Source organism: Lonchura striata, chromosome 32 (assembly GCF_050655825.1).
Source record: "Lonchura striata isolate lonStrDom1 chromosome 32, ASM5065582v1, whole genome shotgun sequence".
Lineage (NCBI taxonomy): Eukaryota > Metazoa > Chordata > Aves > Passeriformes > Estrildidae > Lonchura > Lonchura striata.
Genome location: NC_140734.1, coordinates 5274324 through 5298084, shown reverse-complemented (window position 1 = coordinate 5298084; position 23761 = coordinate 5274324). Strand labels below are relative to the sequence as shown.

Here is a 23761-nt window from a genome sequence, read left to right as displayed (position 1 = left end):
ATGCATGTGCATCCCTCTAATGCATCCATCCATCCATCCATCCATCCATCCATCCATCCATCCATCCATCCATCCATCCAACCAACCCAGGTATCACAGAATCACAGAATCTTCTAAATTGGATGGGACCCACAAGGGTCAAGTCCAACACCTGAATTCATCCCATCCATCAGCCCCCACATCAGTACCTGTTTTCTCCACGTCCCTCCATGGCTCTGTCAGCTTCATCTCATCCATGTCCCCCCATTCCAGCACTATCTCCTGTTTTCCACCCTCTCCTGCCCCCAGAAAGTGTGTTACAGGATATCTCTGCCACCCCATCTCTCTCTTTCCCTCCCCAGGGTGCCCCTTCCCCTGATCCCTGTTATCCTCCTTCTCATGATGTCCCTTCCACCCATCCTCCCCATCCTCCCTGTTCCCCTTCCCCCATCCCCTCCATCCCACCCTTCCCTGTCCCATCCCATTCCCCACTCCCACCATCCCCTCAATCACCTCCCTGCATTCCCCTCACTGTGATGTTCCTTCCTCCCCATCCCCCCTGTTCCACTTTCCAGGATGTCCCTCCCCTTGTACCCCCGCATCCCTGAGGCATCCTTTCCCTCCCCCCCCGCTCCCCAGTATCCCCACCCCCTCCTGATTCAGCGCCACTGTGACATCCACCTGTGGGTCCCTGTCCTCTCCCAAGGGTTGGGTGCCGGCGCAGGATGTAGGCCAAGATGGCACGGGCCACCCCTGGCACTGTCTGGTTGCCACGGAGGGGGAAGTTGGTGGCCCGAAGGTGGCTCTCGAGACGCTGGAGCAGGGTTCCACTGTATGTGGACAGCCGGGCCACCAGGTCCTGCAGGGAGGGGATGCCTGGGGACAGTGAGGGCCATGGGGACACTGGAGACCATGGGGGTGGAGGGGACCCTGGAAACACTGGGGACTCTGGCAGCTCTGGGAACTCTGGAGACAATGGGGACTCTGGGGACACTGAGAAATCTGGTGACACTGATGACCCTGGGAATTCTGGTGATGCTGGTGGCTCTGGGGATTCTGGTGACACTGATGACCTTGAGGGTGCTGGGGATCCCAGGGACTCTCGAGCTACTGGAGATGCTGGAACCTTGGGGGGTGCTGGTGACCCCAAAGACCCAGGTGACCCCAAGGACAAGTCTGGTGATACAGGTGACACCGGTGACCCTGGTGACCCCAGTGACCCTGGGGATCCTGGGGACTCTGGAGGCCCTCGGGCTGATGGTGCCACTGCTGGGGACCCCAGGGAGCCCTGAGGCAATCCTGGGGACCCCTCATAGTGGGGCACAGATGGGATGAGCGCTGTGGAGCAAAGGGGACTCTTGTCACCAATCTGTCACAGAGAGTCCCTGGGGGACATCCCTGTCCCAATACCTGGGCCATCCCCACCCCGTCCCCATGTCCATCTTACCCCCTGTATCCGTGCCCATGCTACTCCTATCCTGGTCCCCTGGCATCCCTGTTGCCATCCTTGTCCCCACCCCCTTGGCCATGCCATTGCTGTTCCAAACCCCATCCTTGTGCCATCCCATCTCTGTTCAATGCCACACTGTCCCCATGCTGTCGCCACCCCTGTGCCATTCCTGACCACACATCTGGGCTGTCCCCTTAATGGTGACACTGCGCTATCACTGTCCCCATGCCTCTCATCCCTGTCCCCATGCCCATGTCAGCCTCAGCCCCAACCTTGTCCCCTTGCTATCCCTGCCCCCATGGTGATCCCATGTCATCACTGTCCCCATCCCTGTGCCATCCCCATTCCCACTGCCACCTGTATACCACCCTGTCCCTGTCCCCATGTCACCCACTGTCCCCACTCCTTTCCTTCCATCCCCACTCCCACTCCTGTCTCTGCTGTGTCCCTAACTCCATCTCTGTGCCCCCTGCCTTGTTTCCACGTGTCCCCCACCAGTGCACAGGTGCAGGACCGCAGGCCCTCTCCATCCTCATCCCCATGCCATTCCCACCCTCACCCCTGCTCCTGTTGCCCCACCCCCTTCCCTGCTCCCACGGTGTTCCCAGGCATTCCTGTGGTGTCCCCAAGTGTCCCCCACCTGTGCGCAGACGCAGGACCCCGGGTGCCCCCAGATGTGGACCCCGCCGGGCTTGGACCAGCAGCTCGAAGGGGTGGCCTGGAGACAGCCCTGTCACCGAGAAGGCAACAGCAGAGCTGGGCAGTTCATGCGTTGTCATGGCCACAGGGTCATCCTGGGGGTGGGGACAGTGTGGAGTGGGTGGAGGGGAAACCATGGGGACACCATGGGGAGACACTGGGGACACATTGAGGATACACTGGGGATACCTTAGGAACATGTTGGGAACTTCAGGGACACATAGGAGACATGCTGGGGACATAATTGAGGGCAGTGTGGCGACTCATTTGGGGGTGTGTTGGGGCATACATTGGGGACATCATGGGAACAGACCAGGAACATGGTGGAGACACAATAGGGAACACTGGGACACACTGGACACAGGCTGGGGACACCATGGGACATACTGGGGTCATGTTAGGGACATGCTGGGGGGGTGCACTGGGCACATGTTTGGGACACTAGCAGGGCTGATACATACTTGGAACACGTAGGGGATACCATTGAGGACACCCTGGGGACACATGGGGATGGTCTGGGGGCATACTGGGGTCCTCCCATTGTGGCCACATGGGTGGCACTGGGGTCTGGCCCCTTCCATGTGCCTGTTGCCCTCTGTGTCCCCTCCTGTCCCTGTCCCATCCCCATGCCCCCACCCCCATGTCTCCTGTGTCCCCACTCACCAGGGGGACGAGTGTCACCCGGTAGCCATCAGGAAGAACGAGGGGCTGGGGCCAGGTGATGCGCAGGGACGTTGGGGTGCGGGAGGCCAACCGTGGTGTTACCCAGGGCACCTCTGAGGGGACAGTGCAGGGACACCATGGGGACACCAGGGGACACACATGGGATGGGGGACACCTTGGGGACACCACAGGGACACCCTGGGTTGGAGCATCTAGGGGATGGACACATGCTGGGAACACTGTAGGACACGCTGGGGACACGCAGGGATGGGTGCACGCAGGGGTGGGGCACTGGGAGGCACTGAGGAGCACTAGGAGTGGCACATAGGGACACCTGGGGACACGGTGAGGTGGCATGAGAACCCCCCATGGATGGGGAGAGAAGTGGGCGTGTACTGGGAGCACTGGAGGGCACTGGGGAACAACTGGGGATGCACTGGTGTCACAGTACGATGGGAGGGGAGGAGAGGGGGCATTAAGAGCGCTGAGGTGGCGTCACTGGGAAGTCGCTGGAGGAACACTGGCGGGGCACCGGGAGCGCTGGGGAGCCGCCGATGTCGCATCAGGTTCCCCTCCCACCCAGGGCTACCCGCGGGGGTGTCGCAGCGGGGGCACTGAGGTGGGGAAGATGGGAGGTGGCTGAGCGGTACCGGGAGCACTGTGGGGGGCACTGGGACGCACCGATGTCGCAGCGGTCCCCGGGGTACCCCAGGGGTACCCGCGGGGATGCCTCAGTGGGAACACTGAGGGGGGCACTGAGGTGGGGAAGATGGGAGGTGGCTGAGCTGTACCGGGAGCACTGTGGGGGGCACTGGGACGCACCGATGTCGCAGCGGGCCCCGCCCAGGCCCGGCGGGCAGGCGGGGGTGGCGCAGTCGGGGCCGGCCCAGCCCGGGAAGCAGCGGCAGCGGCCGCGCTCGCACCGGCCCTGGTCGCTGCAGCCGCGCGGGCACGCGGGGGCCGGGGCCGGGGCCGCGCCCGAGGCGGCGGGGCAGGCGCAGCCGCCGCCGGCAGGGGGCGCACAGAGCTGCAGCGACTGGCCTGGGGGACACGGACACGGGGGTGACCCCCAGTGACCCCCCCAGTGACCCCCCCAGTGACACGCAGTGACCCCACAGTGACCCCGATGACTGCCAGTGACTCGCACTGGCCCCCTTTTACCCCCCAGTAACCCCCAGTGACCCTCCCGACCCTAGCAGTGACCCCCCCCGCCACTGACCCCCCAATGACCACCGCTGACTCCAGCAGTGACCCCCCCCAATGACTCCCACTGACCCCGCTGACTCCAGCAGTGACCTCCCCCACTGACCCCCCCCCCGACCCTGGCAGTGACCCTGGCAGTGACCCCCCAATGACCCCCCCACTGACCCCCCCCTGACCCTGGCAGTGACCCCCCCCACTGACCCCAGCAGTGACCCCCCCCCCACACACACTGACCCCCCCAATGACCTCCCCACTGACCCCCAGCTGGACCCCCACTGATGCCCTCAATGACCACAAGAACCATCATGACCCCAATGTCCCCACAAATAACCACCTCACTGACCCCCCCAATGACCCCCCAATGACTCCCCAGTGACCCCCCCCCAATAACCTGCTATGTCCCCCCTCTTCTTCATTCTCCTGTGTCCCCTCCATGTCCCTAACCTCTGCCACCTGTCCCAGCCTGGGGTTCTGCCATGTCCCCTCCCTGTCCCTATGAGCCCCATGTTCCCCCATGTCCCCTGTGTCCCCCTGCCCTCCCTGTGTTCCCCTGTCCCAGCCTGGGCTCCCCCGTGTTCTTCCCCTTGTCCCCTGTTACCTGTCCCGGCCTGGGGTCCCCCCGTGTCCCCGCAGTGTCCCCTCAGTGCCTGCACGTGTCCCTCGAGCTCCCGCAGCCGCCTCAGCACATCGGCCAGCGCTGCCCCGCACGTCTCGGAGGAGGAGGGGGACTCGGGGGGGGACGTGGCAGGGGACACGGAGGGGGACACTGCCTCCCCCCGCAGCGCCAGTGCCAGCAGCAGGAGCCGCAGTTCCAGGGTCACCGGCATCGTCCTGGGGGAAAGCAGGGGGACATGGGGACACCCAGAGGCAACCACGAGGGAACACGGACATGGAGAGACACAGGGACAACTGTGGGGACACCCATGGGGGGACACAGGCACACGCTGGGGGGACACAGGGACACCTGTGGGGGCAGCTAGGGCACACAGGCACAGGCGTGAGGATGCAGGGACAATCACGGGGACATCCACGGGGACATCCACGGGGACACACAGGCACGAATAAAGGGAATAAAGGACATCGGGACATAGCCATGGGAACGTCCAAGGGAAATAACCCACGGGGAGGATGTGGAGACACCCTGGGGACACACAAGGGGCACACACGAGGCACAGGGAACACCCAGGGGGGATGCAGGGGGACAGGGACATCTTGGAGGACACCCCAGTGACACAGACGGGGAAGAGAGACACCTGTAGGGTGGCACCCCCCAGACACAGTGGGGACACCACTGGGGACATCCTCAGGGATACACACGCACCAGTAGGGGACACAGGAACACCTCTGGAGACACCTGAGGGACACAGGGACACACACGAGGGGGGCACATAGCAACACGGGCACGGATGTGGGGGACATGAGGGACACCTGGGGGACAATTCCCGGAGACACACAGACACCCCAAACCACAGCACCTCCCAGTAACCCCTAGTGACTCTTCAGTCACCCCCAGTGACCCCCTCAGTAATTCCCAGTGATTCCCAGTCCCCCAATCCCCACATTCCTCCAGAGCTGCCTGGTGCCCCCCATTCCCCCCGGTGCAATCCAATTCCTCCAGTCTCCCGCAGTGCCCCCTAATTCCCCCCAGTACCTTCCCAGTCCCCCCACTTCCCCAAGCTCCCCCTGTTCCCGCAGTGCCTCCAGTTCCCCCCCATCCCTCCCAGTCCCTCCCAGTCCCTCTCAGCTCTCCCAATGCTCCCAGTCCCTCCCAGTGACCCCAGTTCCCCCCCCAGTTTCCCCCAATTCTCTCAGTGACCCAGTCCTGCCCAGCTCTCCCAAGCTCCGCCCAGTCCCCCCCCAGTGACCCCAGTTCCCCCAGACCCCCCTGTGCCCCCCAGCGACCCCCCAGTCCCCCCAGCTGCCCCAGCACCTCCGGCCGGTCCCGCCGCCTTCTCGCTCTGGGTCGGGCGGGGTGGCCCAAGGGGGGCGGGGCCGGGGGCGGGGCCGGGGCCACGCCCTCCCCGCCCCCCCCAGGGGAGCCGCCCCCGCCCGTGTTTGGGGAGTCGCCATGGAAACCAAACAACCGAGCGGGAAGGGCTCCCAGTGCTCCCAGTGACACCAGTAACGTGCCTCAGGCTGACCCCTGGCTCATGAGAACCCAGTGCAGTCCATCCCAGTGCTCCCAGTGACACCAGTAACGTGCCTCAGGCTGACCCCGGCTCACGAGAACCCAGTGCAGTCCATCCCAGTGCTCCCAGTAACACCAGTAATGTGCCTCAGGCTGACCCCTGGCTCACGAGAACCCAGTGCAGTCCATCCCAGTGCTCCCAGTGACAGCATTAATGCACCACAGCACGTCCCAGTGCTCCCAGTAACACCAGTAACGTGCCTCAGGCTGACCCCGGCTCACGAGAACCCAGTGCAGTCCATCCCAGTGCTCCCAGTGACACCAGTAACGTGCCTCAGGCTGACCCCTGGCTCACAAGAACCCAGTGCAGTCCATCCCAGTGCTCCCAGTGACACCAGTAACATGCCTCAGGCTGACCCCTGGCTCATGAGAACCCAGTGCAGTCCATCCCAGTGCTCCCAGTAACACCAGTAACGTGCCTCAGGCTGACCCCGGCTCACGAGAACCCAGTGCAGTCCATCCCAGTGCTCCCAGTGACACCAGTAACGTGCCTCAGGCTGACCCCGCCTCACAAGAACCCAGTGCAGTCCATCCCAGTGCTCCCAGTAACACCAGTAATGTGCCTCAGGCTGATCCTGGCTCACAAGAACCCAGTGCAGTCCATCCCAGTGCTCCCAGTAACACCAGTAACATGCCTCAGGCTGACCCCGCCTCACAAGAACCCAGTGCAGTCCATCCCAGTGCTCCCAGTAACACCAGTAATGTGCCTCAGGCTGATCCTGGCTCACAAGAACCCAGTGCAGTCCATCCCAGTGCTCCCAGTAACACCAGTAACATGCCTCAGGCTGATCCTGGCTCACAAGAACCCAGTGCAGTCCATCCCAGTGCTCCCAGTGACAGCATTAATGCACCACAGCACATCCCAGTGCTCCCAGTAGCGTAGGACCTGTCCTACACCTCATCCCAGTCCTGCCAGTAGCATCAGGGACACAGGGCACCTCATCCCAGTGCTCCCAGCAGCACCAGTAACCCCAGTGCCACCTGCCCTCCAGCCCCCAGTGCTCCCAGTAACACCAGTAATATGGCACACCATCACTCCCAGTGCCACTAGCACGGCCCATCCCAGTGACACCAGTACCATGGGAAAGCCCATCCCAGTGATCCCAGTACAGTCGGTGCCAGTGCTCCCAGTAACACCAGTATAGCCTGCCTCGGTGCTCCCAGTGACATCAGTAATATGGCACAGCGCACCCCAGTCCTCCCAGTAACACCAGTATGGCCCATTCCAGTGACACCAGTAACCCCAAAAACCCCTGTAAGCCTAACCCATGCCTCCCAGTAAGACATCCTGATGCTCCCAGTGACACCACTGACACGGCACAGTCCACCCCAGTCCTCCCAGTTACACCAGTACAGTCTGCCCAAATGCTCTCGGTAACACCAGTAATGCAGCACAGTCCGACCCAGGACTCCCAGTAACACCAGTGTGGCTCATCCCAGTGCTCCCAGCGCCCCAGCACAACCCCTCCCAGTGCTCCCAGTCCGGGCGTGGCCGTGACTCACTGCCCCGGCAGCAACAACAACAGCGGGGGGGGCTCCTGGGCCCCCCAAAAAGCCGCGGGGAGGGGGGGACAGCGGACCTGGGCGGGAGCAGAGTGGGGGGAGCACCCCGTGTCCACCCGATGTCCTCCCCTGGTCCTCGCCCTCTTCTCCCCCCCGTGCTCCCCCACCGCGTGTCCCCCCGCCCCCGCCAAGGAATTTTCTCCATCAACACGATGAGCTCATGGCGGGGGAGGGACGGCGGGGCCCCGCCGGGGTGTCCCGGCCCCAGCCCCACTCCCGACGCGTTTAGTGCGTGATTTATTGATGTGTTGTTGTATAGATCTGCGGATTTATTGATCGATTTCACACTCGGTCACTGTCACAGCCCTGGCCCCGAAGTCACCCTCCCCACGGTGTCCCCATCCTCCGGCACCGTCCTCATCCCTGCTGTCACAGTCTCCATCTCCAGCGTCCCCCTCCCAGCCCTAGTCGTCCCCCTCCCCATCCTCAGTGTCCCCCGCTGTCCCCCACGGGAGGGTCCTTAGCTCCCCGGGGGTCCCCAGCTCCCGCAGCCGTCCCCCCTCCAGCAGGGCCACCCTCGGTGCCCGCTGGGCCAGGGCCACCCGTCCTGTCACCAGCAGCACCGCCGGCCCCTCCCCTGTCCCGGGACACAGCAGCTCCTGCTCCACCTGCGGGGACACAGCAGGGTCAGGGCACGCGAGGACACGGGGGACACGGGGGTGTCAGGGGACGTGCAGAGCACAGTGAGGCACTGCAGAGTGGGGACACGAGCACCCAGAGGACATCGGGACCAAGGGGACCGTGGGACTGGGGTCCCGTGGGACAGGGACCCGGGTGATAGGAGGATGTGGGGACCCAGGGTAGGTGGGGACATTGGGACCAAGGGGATGCAGGGGTGGGGTCCTGGGGGATTTGATGGCACAGGGGACCCAGGGGACATGGAGGCAGCAACCAAGGGGACACAGGGAGTAGGAACAGAGGGGATACAGGGCACTCAGGGAGTGGGGACCTTGGGGACAGGGGGCACATGGGGGACACAAGGATTGGGGACCCAAAGGACATGGGGAGTGGGAACCCAGAGAACATGGGGACAAGGAAGGGACCTAGGGGATACATAGGATCCAAAGAGACACAGGGGCAGGGACACAGGGAATTTGGTCACCTAGGAGACCCCAGGGGACATGGGGGGCAGCAATCAAGGGGACATGGGGTGTGGGGACCCAGGAGAGATAGGGCATATGGGGGATATGAGGACTGGGGACCCAGGGCACACACTGAGTGAGGACCCAGAGGACATGGGGACCCAGGGGACCTGTGGGATGGGACCATGGGACACAGGGACACAGACAGGGCTGTGACCTACCTGGCGCCGGGTCATGGGGTCGAGTGCCCGCGTGGGCTCATCCAGCACCAGCACTTGGGGGTTCCTGAGCAGGGCCCGGGCCAGTGCCACCCCTTGTGCCTGTCCCCCTGAAAGCTGCATCCCCCGTGGGCCCACCTCTGGGAACAGAAGGGACACCTTGGGAACACCACAAGGATACCGTGGGGACACCATGGGGACATTGCATGCACACATTGGGGAGCTGCACCCACTGTGCACCTGCTGCTCCAGGGACAGGGAGGAGACAGGGAGGAGGCAGAGGGGACACTGAGGAGACACCATGGGGAATTGGGAGCAGGCAGAGAGTGGGCAGTGAGGGGACAACAACGGGGCACTGTGATGACAGCATGGGGACACTGAGGGACACCATGGAAACACATTTGGGACACCAAGGGGAGACAGAGAGGACATGTTAGGAAGGACACCCCCTGCACCCCCAGCTCTGGGGCACACAGGGAGAACAGAGATGGGACAGCGAGGGAACAGGGAGGAAGCATTGAGGGGACAGCATGGGGAGACCATGGGGACATCATGGGGACAGTGAGGGGACAGAGGAACATGGTAGAAAGACTGTGGGGACATTACAGACACCTTGGGGATGGTGAAGGGATGTCATGGGAACAGCAGGGGACACTATGGGAACATAAGGGGTCACAATGGGGACAAATTGGGGAAAGTAGGGAAATCAAGGGGACACACTGGATGTATTAGTGGGACACTTTTCGGACATCTTTGGAACACACTGGAGACCCCACAGGGGGACCATGGGAGCGCTTGCTGTACCTGTGTCATAGCCATGCAGCAGCTGTTTGGCCCAGTCATGCACTCCCACCCGCCGCGCCGCTGCCATCACCTGTGTCCCCTCCTTGTGTCCCCAGCCCAGCGTGATGTTGGCGCTGAGGGAGCGAGACAACAGGGACGGGCACTGCAGGACACCAGCCACCTGCGGGGACACGGGACATGGGGGAACAGGGGGAATTTGGCAAGGACAGGCCACATAGGGATTTGGCAGGGACAAGGAGGGGACACGTGGAGACGTGGAAGGGTGGCAGGGTCATGGTGAAGCTGGCTGATGACACAGGGATGGCTGTGAAGAACTGTTGGGAACAGGAGTGACCTGAGGATGGCAGTGGGGATGTGTTGAGAACATAGGGTGACACGGTAGCCATGGCTGCTGGGACAATGGTTGGCCTGGGGGTAGCCATGGTAACCCACTGGTGACATAGGGGTGGAACTGGGGACCCACATGACATGGAGGTGGAACTGGGGACCCAGGTGGTGGCACTGAGGCACACACTGGTGACTTTGGTGAGGCAGTAGGGACCCATTTGGGGCACAGGAGTGACCTGAGAGTAGCAGTGGGGACCTGTTGAGGACCAGGTGTGAACCCAGGGGTGGCTGTGGGGACCTGCTGGGGACAACAGGCCACGCAGGGTGGCCATGGGAGAACAATGGAGAGGTTTGGTGACAGGGGGACAGCAGCAGGGAGTGGATGGTGACCTAGGGGTGGCCCGTGTGCGTCACCTGCTCCCGCAGAGCCGGGTCCGAGTGCGGGGTCAGGGGGGCCCCGTCCAGCAGCACCGCCCCGCCCGCCAGGGGGCGCAGCCCCAGCGCGGCCGCCACCAGGGAGCTCTTCCCGCCGCCAGGGGGCGCCAGCACGGCCACGACCTCTCCCGGGCGCAGCGACAGCGACACCCCCTGGTGGCAGCAACAGGGATCGCACCCGACACCCCCGCCTCCCCAGTGTCCCCTTGTCCCCCCATGTCCCAAATATCCCCTTGTCCTCCCATGTCCTATGTGTCCCCAATATCCCTTGTCCCCCCATGTCCCCAATATCCCCTTGTCCCCCCATGTCCCACGTGTCCCCCTATGTCCCCAGTATCCCTTGTCCCCCCATTTCCCATGTGTCCCCAATATCCCTTGTCCCCCCATGTCCCATGTGTTCCCCATGTCCCCAATATCCCCTGTCCCCCTGTGTCCCCGATATCCCTTGTCCTCCCATGTCTCTTGTGCCCCCATGTCCCCAATGTCCCATGTCCCCCATGTCTCCAATATCCCCGTGTCCTCCGATGTCCCACGTGTCCCCTCATGTCCCCATTATCCCCTTGTCCCCCTGCATCCCCAATATCCCCTTATCCTCCCGCGTCCCCAGTATCCCCTTGTGTCCCCCCATGTCCCATGTGTTCCCCCATGTCCCCAATATCCCCTTGTCCCCCATGTCACCAATATCCCGTCCCCCATGTCCCATGTGTGCCCCCATATCCCTAGTATCCCCTTGTCCCCCCATGTCCCATGTGTCCCCAATATTCCCTTGTCCTCCCATGTCCCTTGTGCCCCCATGTCCCCAATATCACCTGTCCCCCCGTGTCCCAAATATCCCCTTGTCCTCCCATGTCCTGTGTCCCCCCATGTCCCCAATATCCCCTTGTCATCCCACGTCCCTTGTTGCCCTGTGTCCCCAATGTCCCATGTCCCCCCATGTCCCCAATATCCCCTTATCCCCCCATGTCCCATGTGTTCCCCATGTCCCCAGTATCCCCTGTCCCCCCGTGTCCCCAATATCCCCTTGTCATCCCATGTCCCTTGTTCCCCTGTGTCCCCAATGTCCCATGTCCCCCCATGTCTCCAATATCCCCTTGTCCCCACATGTCCCATGCATCCCCCCATATCCCCAATATCCCCTTGTCCCCTTCAAGTCCCCAATATCCTCTTGTCTCCCATGTCCCCAATATCCCCTTGTCCTCCCATGTCCCCTTGTCTCCCCATGTCTATAATATCCCCGTGTCCCTGTCCCGTATCCCCCCCAAGTCCCATGCTTCCCCATGTCCTCCCCATGACCCCAATATCCTCTTGACCCCCATGTCCCCAATATCCCCTTGTCCCCCCATGTCCCACGTGGCCCCCATGTCCCCAATACCCCCATGTCTCCCTATGCCCCTGTGTCACCCATCACCTTGAGGACTGGCTCGGACCGCCCCGGGTATGACATCCAGACATCCCTGAGGCACAGGCCTCGAGTCCATGTGGTCTCATGGCCCCGCGGGGTAACAGGTGATGGTGGCCCTTCGAGTGTCACCGTCCTGGCCTGCTCCAGCAGTTCCAGGAGTGTCTCAGAGGAGCCAATGGCCTTGGCCAGGATCGGGACGTACAGGAGCATGGCCTGGGGACATGGACACAATAGGGACATGGGGACATGAGGAGGACACATGGAGACATGAGGTGACATGGGGGGGCTCTGGCATGGTTTGGGGGTATGAGAGGACTTGGGGGACACAAGGGACATTGGGGATACAGGAGAAGTGGGACATGGGGGGGTGATGGGGACATGGCAAAGCCTAAGGACACAGGGGAGCATGGGGGAACATGGGGACAGGGAGAGGCACAACAAGGTGGGAATGGGGTTTGAGGGCATGGAGGGGACACAGCAGGGTTATGTTGGACAGTGGGGGAAAAAACATGCCTGGGACAGGTTAGGAACATGGAGAACAGGCACAGGGACAAGGACGGGGATATAGGGAGCTGGTGGGCACATGGCAGGGGCACACTGGGACATAAGTGAGGGAACACAACAGGGTGGGGCTGGGGACACAGGAGACAGGGACGTGGCCAGGAGAACTTGGGGACATCACTGTGAGGCTATGGGGACATGGTGGGGGGACATGGGACACAGGGAATGGGGTTGGGGACAGGCTAGGGACAAGACAGGACATACTGGTGACATACAGGACACACTTATCACCTCCACAGCCTTGGTGAAGTGTAGCTGGCACATGAGGATGGTGACCAGCTCCCCACGAGTGACAGTCCCTGCAGCCACCAAGCGTCCCCCCAAGAAGAGCAGTGCCAGCTTCAGGACCAGTGCAGGAAACTGGGGACACAAGGACACAGGGTGTTAGCCCAGCCTCATGTCACTGTGTCCCCCAGCCCCATGGCACCATGTCCCCTTCCCCAGGCCATCCATCCCCATGCTCCTCAGCCCAGGAGGAGGAGCAGGCCACCATGTTTCTATGTCTCCCGGCCCCACACTGCTGCTCCCCATGTCCTACCACCCCCATGCCACCATGTCCTCATGTCTCCTGGACCTTTGCCACTGCGTCCCTGTTCCCCAGCCCCTGTCACCACATCTCCCATCCCTGTGCCACCACCCCTGTATCCCCATGCCCCTATACCCCTGTCTTAATCCCCCTGCCACCACATCCAATGTGACCTCCTGCTGCCATGTCTTCACATCCCCTATTCCAATGCCACCACATTCCCACGTCTCCCAGCCCCCTGCCACCGCGTGCCCTTGCCCCCAGCCCTGTGCCAACACATCCCCATTCCTACGCCACTGTCCCTCACCCCCTGTGCCCCCAGTATCCCCATGTCCCCATACCCCACTGGCCCAGAGCCCGGCCGCGTAGGCCAGCGCCTCCTTCTGCTCCAGCCGGTGTCCCTGGGCCAGGCGCTGCCGGACACGCTCGGTGACACCGGCCTCGTGCCCGAAGGCCCGGACGGTCCCCATGGCCCCCAGGGACTCCAGGGCCACTGCCGTGGTGCTGGCCTGCGCTGCCCGCACCTGCCGGGCCAGGTCCTGGGGACACAGGGGACGGGCGGGTCACCCTGGGGTCACAGAGGGGCCACCACAAGGATGGGGGGACATGGGGTGGATGGAGTATGGGACAGGGGATCACCACAGGGTCACCGTGGGGTCACAGAGGGAACAGGAAGGTTACATCAGGGTCATCTCAGGGTCACCATGGAGATAGGGGGTGGGGGGACAGGGAGGAAACATGGCACAGGAGGAGGTGAGGGAGGGCATGGGGAAGTGATAACAGGCACAGGAAGGTGTAGGGAGACGACAAGGGGCCTCCAGGGAGGTGACGCTGGGGACAGGGAGGTGACAAGGGCCCCTCACACCCCGTGTCCCCTCAGTACCTGTTGGATGCGCCCGACGGCGCGTGGCAGCAGCAGGAAGAGGGGCAGTGCCAGGAGGGTGAGCAGGCCCAGCAGCGGGGACAGCCAGGCCACCACGGCCAGCAGCGACACAGCCCGGGTCAACGCCCACAGCCCCGGCACCAGCACATCGCCCAGCGCCGAGTGCGCCGCCTCGGCGTCCCCTGTCACCCGCGCCGCCACCGCGCCCGGCGTGTCCCCCAGGCTGCCCCCCGGCCCGGGCACGTCCCCGCGGAGCACCGCGGCCACCGCGCCGCGCTGGAGCCGGTCCCGCGCCCGCGTCAGCGCCACAGCTGCCATGCTGTCACAGGCCAGCTCGGTGATGGCACTGTGGGGACAGCGGGGTCAGGGCTCGCTGGCACCTCGGGGTGGCCCCGGGGCTCGGGTGTTACCCACCTGCCGAGCCCCACCAGCACAAGGGGCCACACGGCCGCTGCTGCGTCCTCCTCCGCCACCCGGTCGGTGACACGGCCCGTGAAGTAGGGGGCAGCCACCTCACCTGTGGGGACACAGCATCAGGGTGGTGACCCCTGGACTGGGGGCAGAGGCCCGAAAATTGGATCCTGATTCCGCAAATTGGTACTCACTACTTCTAAATTGGGTCCTGACCCACAAATTGATTTCTGACCTCCCTCAAATCCGATTCTGCCTCCCTCAGATTGGGTTCTGACCCCTCCAATTGGATTTGCAACACCCCATCGGGTTCTGCCTCCCACCCAGTTATGTCCAAACCCTCCAAATCGGATCCCAAAGCCCCTCAAGGGGGTCCTGCCCCCCCAGGTCGGGGTCTCTCCATACCGAGAGCAGAAGCCGACATCAGCCCCCCCACCAGCGTCCAGCGCCCGCGCTCGGGGCCCAGCAGGGCCAGGAGCCGGCGGATGGGGGGAGACAACATCGGGGACATGGGGACCGGTGGCTCCTGCTGTGTCCTGGTGGGTCTCGGTCTGTCCTGCTGGGTCCCGGTGCTGCTCCCGGTTGCTCCCAGTTCTTCTCGCCGTTGCTGCCGGGCAGTCGCACGGGCTCCGTGCGGCTCCCGGTGCTGCTCGCAGCGTGTCCAAGCCGGGACCCCGCAGGTCCCGGAGGCTCCCGGTGTGGGTGATGCCGGCCCGGTCCCTTTCCCGCCGCCGCCGCCTTTTCCCGGAAAGCGCGCGCGGGGGGCGGGGCGGCACGGCGGGAATCCCCCGAAATCCCGGGCCTGCAGCAACGCCTCTGATTGGTCACGGTGGCGGTGACATCATCGGTTGCCAGGTAGAGGGAGCCGGAGCGGGTTGTGAGGCGGAGGAGGCGATGCCAGAAGGGGGCGGGGCCTGGGCGGGGCCTGGGCCGGCGGGGGCGGGGCCCGGGTGCGAGGGGGCGGGGTCCGGGTGCGAGGGGGCGGGGTTTATGCGGGAGGGGGCGGGGTTTAGGCGGGAGGGGGCGGGATCTGGGTGGGAGGGGGCGGGGTTTAGGCGGGAGGGGGCGGGATCTGGGCGGGGAGGGGCGGGGTTTGGGCGGGACGGGCGGGGGATCGAAAGCGGAACCTCGACGGGATTCACTGGGAGCTACTGGGGGGCTGAACTGGGAGCACTGGTGTGGACTGGTGAGTGCCCCGAGCTGGACTGGAAACATTGGTATGGGCTGGGGAGCTCAGGGGGCTTGACTGGTAGCACTGTAGTCTAGACTGGGACCACTGGTGTGGACAGGGGAGCACTCCAGGCTGGACTGGGAGCACTGGCATGGACTAAGGAGCATCCTGTCTAGACTAGGAATTGCTTCGTCCAGACTGGTGAGTGCCTTGTCTGGACTGGGAAGTGCCCCAGCCTGAATTGGGTGCACTGGTGTGGACTGCTGAGCTCAGGGGGCTTGACTGGTAGCACCACAGTCTAGACTGGGACCACTGGTGTGGACAGGGGAGCACTCCAGGCTGAACTGGGAGCACTGGTGTGGACTGGTGAGTGCCCCAAGCTTGACTGGAAACACTGATGTGGGCTGGGGAGCTGAGAGGGCTGGACTGGGGGCACTGGTATGGACTAAGGGGCATCCTATCTGGAGTGGGAATTGCCTTGTCCAGACTGGAGAGTGCCTTGTCTGGACTGGGGAGTGCCCCAGGCTGAATTGGGAGCAATAGTGTGGACTGAGGAGCACTCCAGGCTGGACTGGGAGCACTAGTGAGGACTGGTGACTCCCCCAAGCTTGACTGGAAACATTGATATGGGCTGGAGAGCTGAGAGGGCTGGACTGGGGGCACTGGTGGGGACTGGTGACTGCCCCAAGCTTGACTGGAAACATTGATGTGGGCTGGGGAGCTCAGGGGGCTTGACTAGTAGCACCGTAGTCTAGACTGGGACCACTGGTGTGGACAGGGGAGCACTCCAGGCTGGACTGGGAGCACTGGCATGGACTAAGGAGCGTCCTGTCTGGAGTGGGATTTGCTTCGTCCAGACTGGAGAGTGCCTTGTCTGGACTGGGAAGTGCCCCAGCCTGAATTGGGAGCACTGGTGTGGGCTGAGGAGCACTCCAGGCTGGACTGGGAGCACTAGTGAGGACTGGTGACTCCCCCAAGCTTGACTGGAAACATTGATATGGGCTGGAGAGCTGAGAGGGCTGGACTGGGAGCACTGGTGTGGACTGGTGACTGCCCCAAACTGGACTGGAAACATTGATACGGGCTGGGAGCTGAGAGTGCTGGACTGGGAGCACTGGTGGGGGACTAAGGAGTGTCCTGTCTGGAGTGGGAATTGCCTCGTCCAGACTGGTGAGTGCCTTGTCTGGACTGGGGAGTGCCCCAGGCTGAACTGGGAGCACTGGTGTGTGCTGCTCAGCTCAGGAGGCTGAACTGGGAGCACGGTAGTTTAGCCTGGGAGCACTGGTGTGGACAGGGGAGCGCCCCGGTCCTAACTGGTTTTAACTGGTGAGTTCACAGGCTGTTGATCATTCCCCGGGAGCCGCACAGGGAGAGCTGGTCCGTACTAGTCCCACCATGGCGCTGCTGTCCGCTGGTCTCCTGCCCGGTGTTCTGCTGGCGGCCGATGCCCTGGCACTGGTGTTACTGGCGCCGCTGGTGCCGGTGCTGGCGCCACTGGGTTTGGTGGGCGTGTGGCTCGAGGCCACCCTGCGCTTGCCCGTCCTGGCCGTGGCCGCCTGGCTGCTGGCCCCTCGCCATCCCTCCAGAGCCACCGCGGCCGCCGTCACCGTTGCCACCACCCCCGCGGTCTTCGGAACATTCCAGCACCTCCTGGGGCAGCCCGGGGCTGGGCCGGGGCTGTTGGCCACCGCGCCCGCCTGGCTCGGGGTCGCCCATGCCGCTGCTGCACTGGCCCTGCTGGCCTGGGCCGCGCCCCCGGTGCCCGGTGGTGTCTCTGAGACCCCCGGCGATGTTCCCAAGTCTCCTGGCACCGTCTGGCGCACTCTGGCACTCACCTGGGAGGAGCGGAAAGTCCTTGGAGCTGCTCTCCTCTGCCTCGTGCTGGCGATCGTTGGTGGGTGACAGGCGCTGACAGCCCAAATTTGGGTTTGGCAGCTCCAAATTGGGAACCCCCCCCAGTTTGGGACCCCCAAGATTGGATGCTGGCCCGTAGAAATTGAGTGCTGAGACCCTAAATAGGCGATGACCATGCTAAAACTGAGTGGTGACCGCCCTAAATTGTGAGTTGACCCCTTCAGTTGGGTGCTGACCCTGCTGAAATTGGGTGCTGACTTTCCAAATTGGGTTCTGACCCTGCAGACTTGACTGTTGGACCCTCAAAATTGGGTGCTGACCCTCAACCTGATTGGTCTGATGCCCAAAAATAGATGTTGACCTCTAAGACCTGAGATCTTAAGGTCCTGATCTCCTATGTTTAGGTTCTGACCCATAAAATTGTGTGCTGAACCCCCAAAAATTGGGTGTAAAATTCCTACATTTGGCACTAAACCCCTAAAATGGGGTCCTGGCCCCTCTAAACTGTCTCCTGTCCAAATCTTGTCCCGATTAGATACCCACTCCCCAGAGTGGGTCCTGCCCCTCACAAATAAGGGTCCCCCTGTGTCAGTGGTCACAGCCATGGTGACACAGTCTCGGTGACCCCCAGGGGAGATGTCAGGACCATACGTCACTGGGAAGGTGCTGGATGCCATCGGGAGTGGGGATGGACTCACCACCGGAGCTGTCGGGATGGTGGCGGCTGCTGGAGCCACAAGGTGGGTTGCAGCATTCCCAGGGCCTGTCCCAGTGTCCCCAACGTCCCTGATGTCACCGTGCCCCTGTGTCCCCACAGTGTGCTGTTTTCCGGGTGCCGTGGGTCTTTCTTCATGCTGTTGAAAGCACGTCTCTGTAAGAACCTGAGCCTCCGGCTCTTTTCCCACCTGGTGCACCAAGACCTGGACTTCTTCCAGGGAACGCCAGCAGGTAATGGGGCACGACCCAGACCCATCCCACCTGACCCATCCCACCCCACCTGACCCATCCCACCCCACCCCACCCCACCCCATCCCACCCCACCCCACCCCACCCCATCCCATCCCATCCCATCCCATCCCATCCCATCCCATCCCATCCCATCCCATCCCATCCCATCCCATCCCATCCCATCCCATCCCATCCCATCCCATCCCATCCCATCCCATCCCATCCCATCCCATCCCATCCCATCCCATCCCATCCCATCCCATCCCATCCCATCCCATCCCATCCCATCCCATCCCATCCCATCCCATCCCATCCCATCCCATCCCATCATCATTTTCCTGGTTTTATTCTACTCTAATGTCTCATCCTGTTCCCTTCCCACTTTCCCGTTCTATCCACTGTTCTATCCTATTATTCTTATTCCCATGCCTCTATTCTATTGCATATCCCCAGCTTCCTCCCACCATCCCATCACCCCATCCCACAATCTCCATTCCTACCATCCCATCTCCACTGTCCCATCTGTTCCACCCTGACCATCTCCACACCCATTCCCATCATCCCATCCCACCGGTCCCCGTCACATCATTTCCATCCTGTCTCACCTGCCATGATCCCAACCTCTCTTCCCACCCTGCAGCTGAGCTCTTGGCTCAGTTTTCCCTGGAAGTGCCACGGGTGTGCATGTCAGTACCGATGGGAGCCAACCAGCTGCTCCGGAGCCTGGTAATGGCCGTGGTGGTGGGGACGTTCATGGTGGGGCTGGCACCAGGGCTGGCGCTGCTGGCACTTCTGGAGGTGCCTTTTGGAATCGCCACCCACCGTATCCAGAGCGCCCGGAAACAGGTCAGGAATACAGGAGGGAAAGAGTGGGAGAGGGACACACAGGTGGGACAAGGGGGTGGAAATGGTGGAGCTGGGACGGAGGCTAGGGGAATGTGACAGTGGGGATGGGGTGGAGAATGGAAAGGAAGATGGTGGAGATGGAAATGGTGGGATGAAAGGGGATAAAGACCAGGGGAGTGGGATGGTGGGAGTGCTGACATGAGGATAGAATGGAATGGTGGACATGGGAATGGTGTGGATGCGAAGAGAAGGATGGGATAAAGTGGGATGGTGAGGAAGGGACAAGGTGGGGATGGGATGAGGATGGGCATGGGTGGATTAGGACTGGGAGAATGGATGGGAATGGTGAGGTGGAGAGAGAGGGATGTGGGATGGTGGGAATGCAATAGTGGGGATGCAGTGGGTGTGGTGGGATGGAAACGCTGGTGACAGGATGAGGATGGTGGGCCAGGAAGGTGACCTGGGAATGCTGGAGATCCCCCATTGCTGCCACAGGCACTTCAGCAATCCATGATGGAAGCATCCGCCCGGACAGCCGCAGGGGTGCAGGAATCTGTTGCCGCCATCGAGACAATCCGTATCTATTCGGCGGAGAAGGAGGAGGAGGAGCAGCATAGGTGCAACCTGGCCAAGGAGCTGAAGCTGAAGGAGCAGATGGAGCTGGAGCTGGCATTCTTCACCCTTGTCCATAGGGTCAGGGGGGACTGGGAGTGAGAACACCAGGGAATGGGGGTGCCAGGATCAGGGATGAAAACAGTGGGAATGGGGATACTAGGAATGAGGACACTGGGACCAGGAATAGGAAACCAGCAGCTGTGATGGAGGCATTGAGAGCAGAATGGGGACACCAGGAATAGTGGGACAGGGAGCAGGAACATTTGGGTCAGGAACCGGCTTGCCAGGAATGGGAATGGTGACAATAGAAATAGGATGAGGACACTGGGACAAAGGTTGGGAACATCAGGATCAGGAATAGGGACATCAAGAGTGAGATGGGGATGTCAGGACTGGAATGAGGACACCAGGAGCAGGGGTGAGGACACCAGGAACAGAGATAAAAGACACCAGGAATAGGATGGGGACAGGCAGAATGGGAACACCAGTGGGTTGGGGGCACCAGTATCCCTGTTCCCACCCACAGGTGCTCCAACTGTTCATCCGGGTCCTGGTGCTGTTCCGGAGCCACCAGCAGCTCCGTGATGGCTACATCACTCCTGGGGTCCTCGTCACCTTCCTGCTGTACCAGGACAGAATCGGCAGCCATGTCCAGGTGGTCCCATGGAATCCATGTGTCTGTCCATCCGTCCGTGCTTCTGTCCATCCCAGTGCCACGCCCTTCTTTCTCCCCAGGTGCTGCTCTATGGTTTCAATGAATTCTTGACCAATGCAGCTGCTGGACAGAAGATCTGGGAATACCTGGATCGGAAACCCACAGGGAGTCTTGGGGGGACGCGGGAGCCCCCCGAGCTTCAGGGCCACGTCACTTTTCAGAAGGTCTCCTTCACATATCCTGGGAATCCAGAGCACCCTGTGCTGAAGGTGGGTCTGGGGGGAGGTGGGGTTTCCCAGGGGTCAGAATTCTGGCATCACCTGTCCCCATCCCACAGGACGTGACCTTTGAGGTGCGTTCTGGGGAGGTGACAGCACTGGCAGGGCCCAATGGAAGCGGGAAGAGCACGGCCGTAGCGCTGCTGGAGCGGCTGCGGGATCCTGGGAGTGGGACGGTGCTGCTGGATGGGATCCCGCTGCCAGAATATGAACACCAGTACCTGCACCGCAAGGTGGGGACAGCAGAGACACTGGGAACACTGGGAATGGAATGGGGAAAATGGGGATGAGATGGAGACACTGAAATGGAACTGGGACCACGGAGGCATGGGTGGAGCCATCAGGAGCAGGAATGGGGACACTGGGAAGAGGGATGGGGACACCAGGAACAGGATGGGGACAAGAGGATATGGGATGGAACACTGGGAAATGGGATGGGGATGACAGGGATGGGGATGGAAAGCTGGAAGTCAGGGGTGGGGACAGTGAGGAAACAGATGGGGACAATGGGATCAGGGATGGAGACTGTGGGGGAGCCAAGGTGGGGTGAGGTCATGGAACAAGGATGGGGACACCAGGAGCCAAGACAGCATCACAGGGCTTGTGGCTGGGGCAGGTGGTGCTGGTGGAGCAGGATCCCCTCCTGTTTTCTGGAACGATCCGTGAAAACGTCGTGCTGGGGCTGGAGCACTGCAAAGAGTCAGAGCTGCAGGAGGCCGCCACTGCTGCTGGAGCCATGGACTTCATCCAGGGACTGGAGCAGGGCTGGGACACTGGTGAGAGCTGGGGGATACCAAGGGAATCCTGGGGCCTGGGACTTCATCCTGGGGTTGGAGTGGGGCTGGGATATTGATGAGAGCTGGGGGGATGTGGCATCCCTCGGGCACATCTCCCTGATCCCAGTATCCTTGGCAGAGATGGGAGAGCATGGTGGGTGGCAGATGGTGTGGTGTGCGGGGGATCCCTGAGGTCAGATCCCCTGATCCCATGGGATTGCTCACACGGTGCTGAGGGAGTGTAGGGGGTAGGGCAAAGTGGGGAGACCTCTCGGGCTGGGATCCCACTGATCCCAGAAATCCTCCCTAGAGAGGGGGGAGCACAAGGGGTGGGGAGAAGAGAGAGAACTCCAGGGCAGGATCCCACTGATCCCATGTGATTGCTCCCCAGAGGTGGGGGAGCATGGGGGGCGGCTGGCAGCAGGGGAGCGGCGCCGTGTGGCCCTGGCCCGGGCTCTGCTCCGGCGTCCGGCTGTCCTCATCCTCGACGAGGCACTGGATGATGGAGATGAGGGAGCGGTGAGTGGGGTGGGATGGAGGGGGTTGGTCTGGATAGGGGTGCAGTTGGTGAAAATGGGGTGTGGAAGGGTGGAATGGCTGGGATGAGAGGGTGGCATAGGGACTGGAGAGATGGGGTGGTGGGAATAAGGGATAATGATTGGGATGGAGTGGGAATGATGTGATGAAGACAGAGAGTGGATGGGGTGGTGTGGGTCAACAAGGTGGAGAAATAGGACAGGATAGTAGGTGGGAATGGTGAGGACGGGATAGAGACCAGGGGTGTAGGATGGCAGGAAAGTAGAATCAAGGGATGATGACAAGGAGATGTGATAGGGGAGGGTGGGGTGAGATGGTGTGGGAATGGAGGGGATAGGAATGCTGGGATGAGGACAGAGAGATGGAATGCAATGGGAAGGGTTGGGGTGGTGGGAGTAGGATAGAATGGGACGGTGGGGATGGGGATGGTGTGGAGAGGATGGCTTAGTGGGCAAGGGGATTGGATGGAGAACAGGGAGGTGGGATGGTAAGAACAGGATGGTGCGGTTAGAGTGCGACTGAGAGAAATGGGACAGTGGGGTGAGGCTGGTTGGTTGGGACTGGGTGGGATCAGGTGGGACTGGGTAGGATGGGATGGGATGAGAGTCCTCTGGCTCCAGGCACAGCGCTGGGTGCGTGCTGGGCTGGCCCAGACCGTGCTGGTTGTGTCCCACCGGCCGCGGGTGCTGGATGCGGCCGATCGCCTCGTGGTGCTGGGGCACGGAGCCGTGGTGGAGACGGGAACACCAGCGGAGCTGCGGGAACGCTGCGGGGCCTACAGCCGCCTGCTCCTTGGAGGAGACAGCACTGGGCAGCCTGAGGCCCCCAGGCTGGGCAGCGAGAAGGGGGCTGCATCTGGCAGGAGATAAAGGGGAATTAGCTCCAGTGTCCCCATTCCCAGTGTTTGTGTCCCCAGCCAGCTCTTGGTGTCCCCAGACAGTGTCCTGTGAATCCCTTATCCCCACATCCTCAGGATCTCAGCTCCCTGTGTCACCTTGGTCCCTGTGTCCCCCATGTTCTCACTGTGTCCCCCAGATCGGCCCATTCCATGGATGTCTGTGTCCCCTGTATCCTTTATTGTATCCAATCCCCACTGTGTCTCCATGATTCCTGGTCCCCATGTCTGCTCCTGGACATGGGACACAGAGTGGGAAATAAATCCCAAGGAATGGATCTGGGCATGGGCATATCCTCATCCCACTCCTGCTGTGCTCACTCCAAGCTCATGGTGTCCCCAGTCCTTTCCCACTGTCCCCATCCCTATCCCCAGTGTCTTCATCCCAGTTCCCCATGTCCCCTTTTCTATTCCTGGTTCCCTGATAGGAAGTGCTGGGCACTGGAGGAGGGAACTGCGATTTATTGTCTAAACCAGGGTATTTTCACATCAGAATTAAAACAATTGGAATAATTGTAATTCTTGTGTTTAAAACATGGGGAAACAGGAAGTCAATCTGTTGGGAAGGGCTGCTATGTGATAGGTGGGAACAGCAGGAGGAGCTCTGCCAGCAATTTGCAGCTTTCTGCAGGGAGAGGGAAGGGGTTGGACCTGGCACCGTGGATCATTCAGGTGGTTATTCCTGATGGGATGAGAGTAAGAGTTGGTGTCACCCTGTCTCTGTCCCCATCCCATGGTCTGGATCTGACTGAAGAGCCCACAGAGAGCAGGAATTACTCTGGAATCCCACCA

The 23761-nt window shown here is 61.8% G+C and overlaps 3 protein-coding genes across 15 annotated transcripts in view; 1 reads left to right on the top strand and 2 right to left on the bottom strand.

The window, feature by feature from the left end:
- Nucleotides 1-6079, bottom strand: part of LOC110481232 (tenascin-X-like) — a 29521-nt gene extending 23442 nt beyond the window's left edge. For 2 of the 11 annotated variants that reach the window (XM_085564193.1, XM_085564200.1), the window contains exons 1-6: nt 4593-5655; nt 3614-3832; nt 2792-2904; nt 2070-2223; nt 661-1317; nt 189-278 (exon numbers count right to left, since the gene is read on the bottom strand). In XM_085564193.1, coding sequence (XP_085420319.1) covers nt 189-278; nt 661-1317; nt 2070-2223; nt 2792-2904; nt 3614-3832; nt 4593-5295 — 1936 coding nt within the window. In that variant the 5' untranslated portion in view covers nt 5296-5655. Of the gene's footprint in view, nt 1-188; nt 279-660; nt 1318-2069; nt 2224-2791; nt 2905-3613; nt 3833-4592; nt 5660-5924 lie in introns of those variants that run through there. The other 9 variants (XM_085564192.1, XM_085564198.1, XM_085564195.1 and 6 more) reach the window with 8 other exon arrangements.
- A 1914-nt stretch (nt 6080-7993) lies between these two features.
- LOC146764632 (antigen peptide transporter 1-like) lies at nt 7994-15159 on the bottom strand. Its single transcript, XM_085564202.1, has 10 exons — nt 14800-15159; nt 14398-14500; nt 13984-14329; nt 13442-13639; nt 12806-12934; nt 12020-12226; nt 10591-10764; nt 9850-10009; nt 9049-9185; nt 7994-8353 (listed from the first exon to the last, which is right to left on the bottom strand). Exons 1-10 carry the CDS (start codon nt 14903-14905, stop codon nt 8150-8152), a joined length of 1764 nt encoding a protein of 587 aa, XP_085420328.1. The 5' UTR covers nt 14906-15159; the 3' UTR covers nt 7994-8149.
- A 339-nt stretch (nt 15160-15498) lies between these two features.
- On the top strand, nt 15499-23488 carry LOC146764631 (antigen peptide transporter 2-like). Of its 3 annotated transcripts, none has more exons than XM_085564191.1 (12): nt 15499-15580; nt 16904-17459; nt 18051-18159; nt 18237-18367; nt 19008-19213; nt 19709-19906; nt 20355-20483; nt 20564-20752; nt 20821-20994; nt 21378-21537; nt 21929-22056; nt 22695-23488. In XM_085564191.1, exons 2-12 carry the CDS (start codon nt 16961-16963, stop codon nt 22941-22943), a joined length of 2172 nt encoding a protein of 723 aa, XP_085420317.1. In that variant the 5' UTR covers nt 15499-15580; nt 16904-16960; the 3' UTR covers nt 22944-23488. The 3 variants fall into 3 exon arrangements, with proteins under 3 accessions (XP_085420317.1, XP_085420315.1, XP_085420316.1); XM_085564189.1 differs by lacking the exon at nt 15499-15580 and adding an exon at nt 15808-15931; XM_085564190.1 differs by lacking the exon at nt 15499-15580 and adding an exon at nt 16595-16611.
- Nucleotides 23489-23761: the final 273 nt, after the last annotated feature.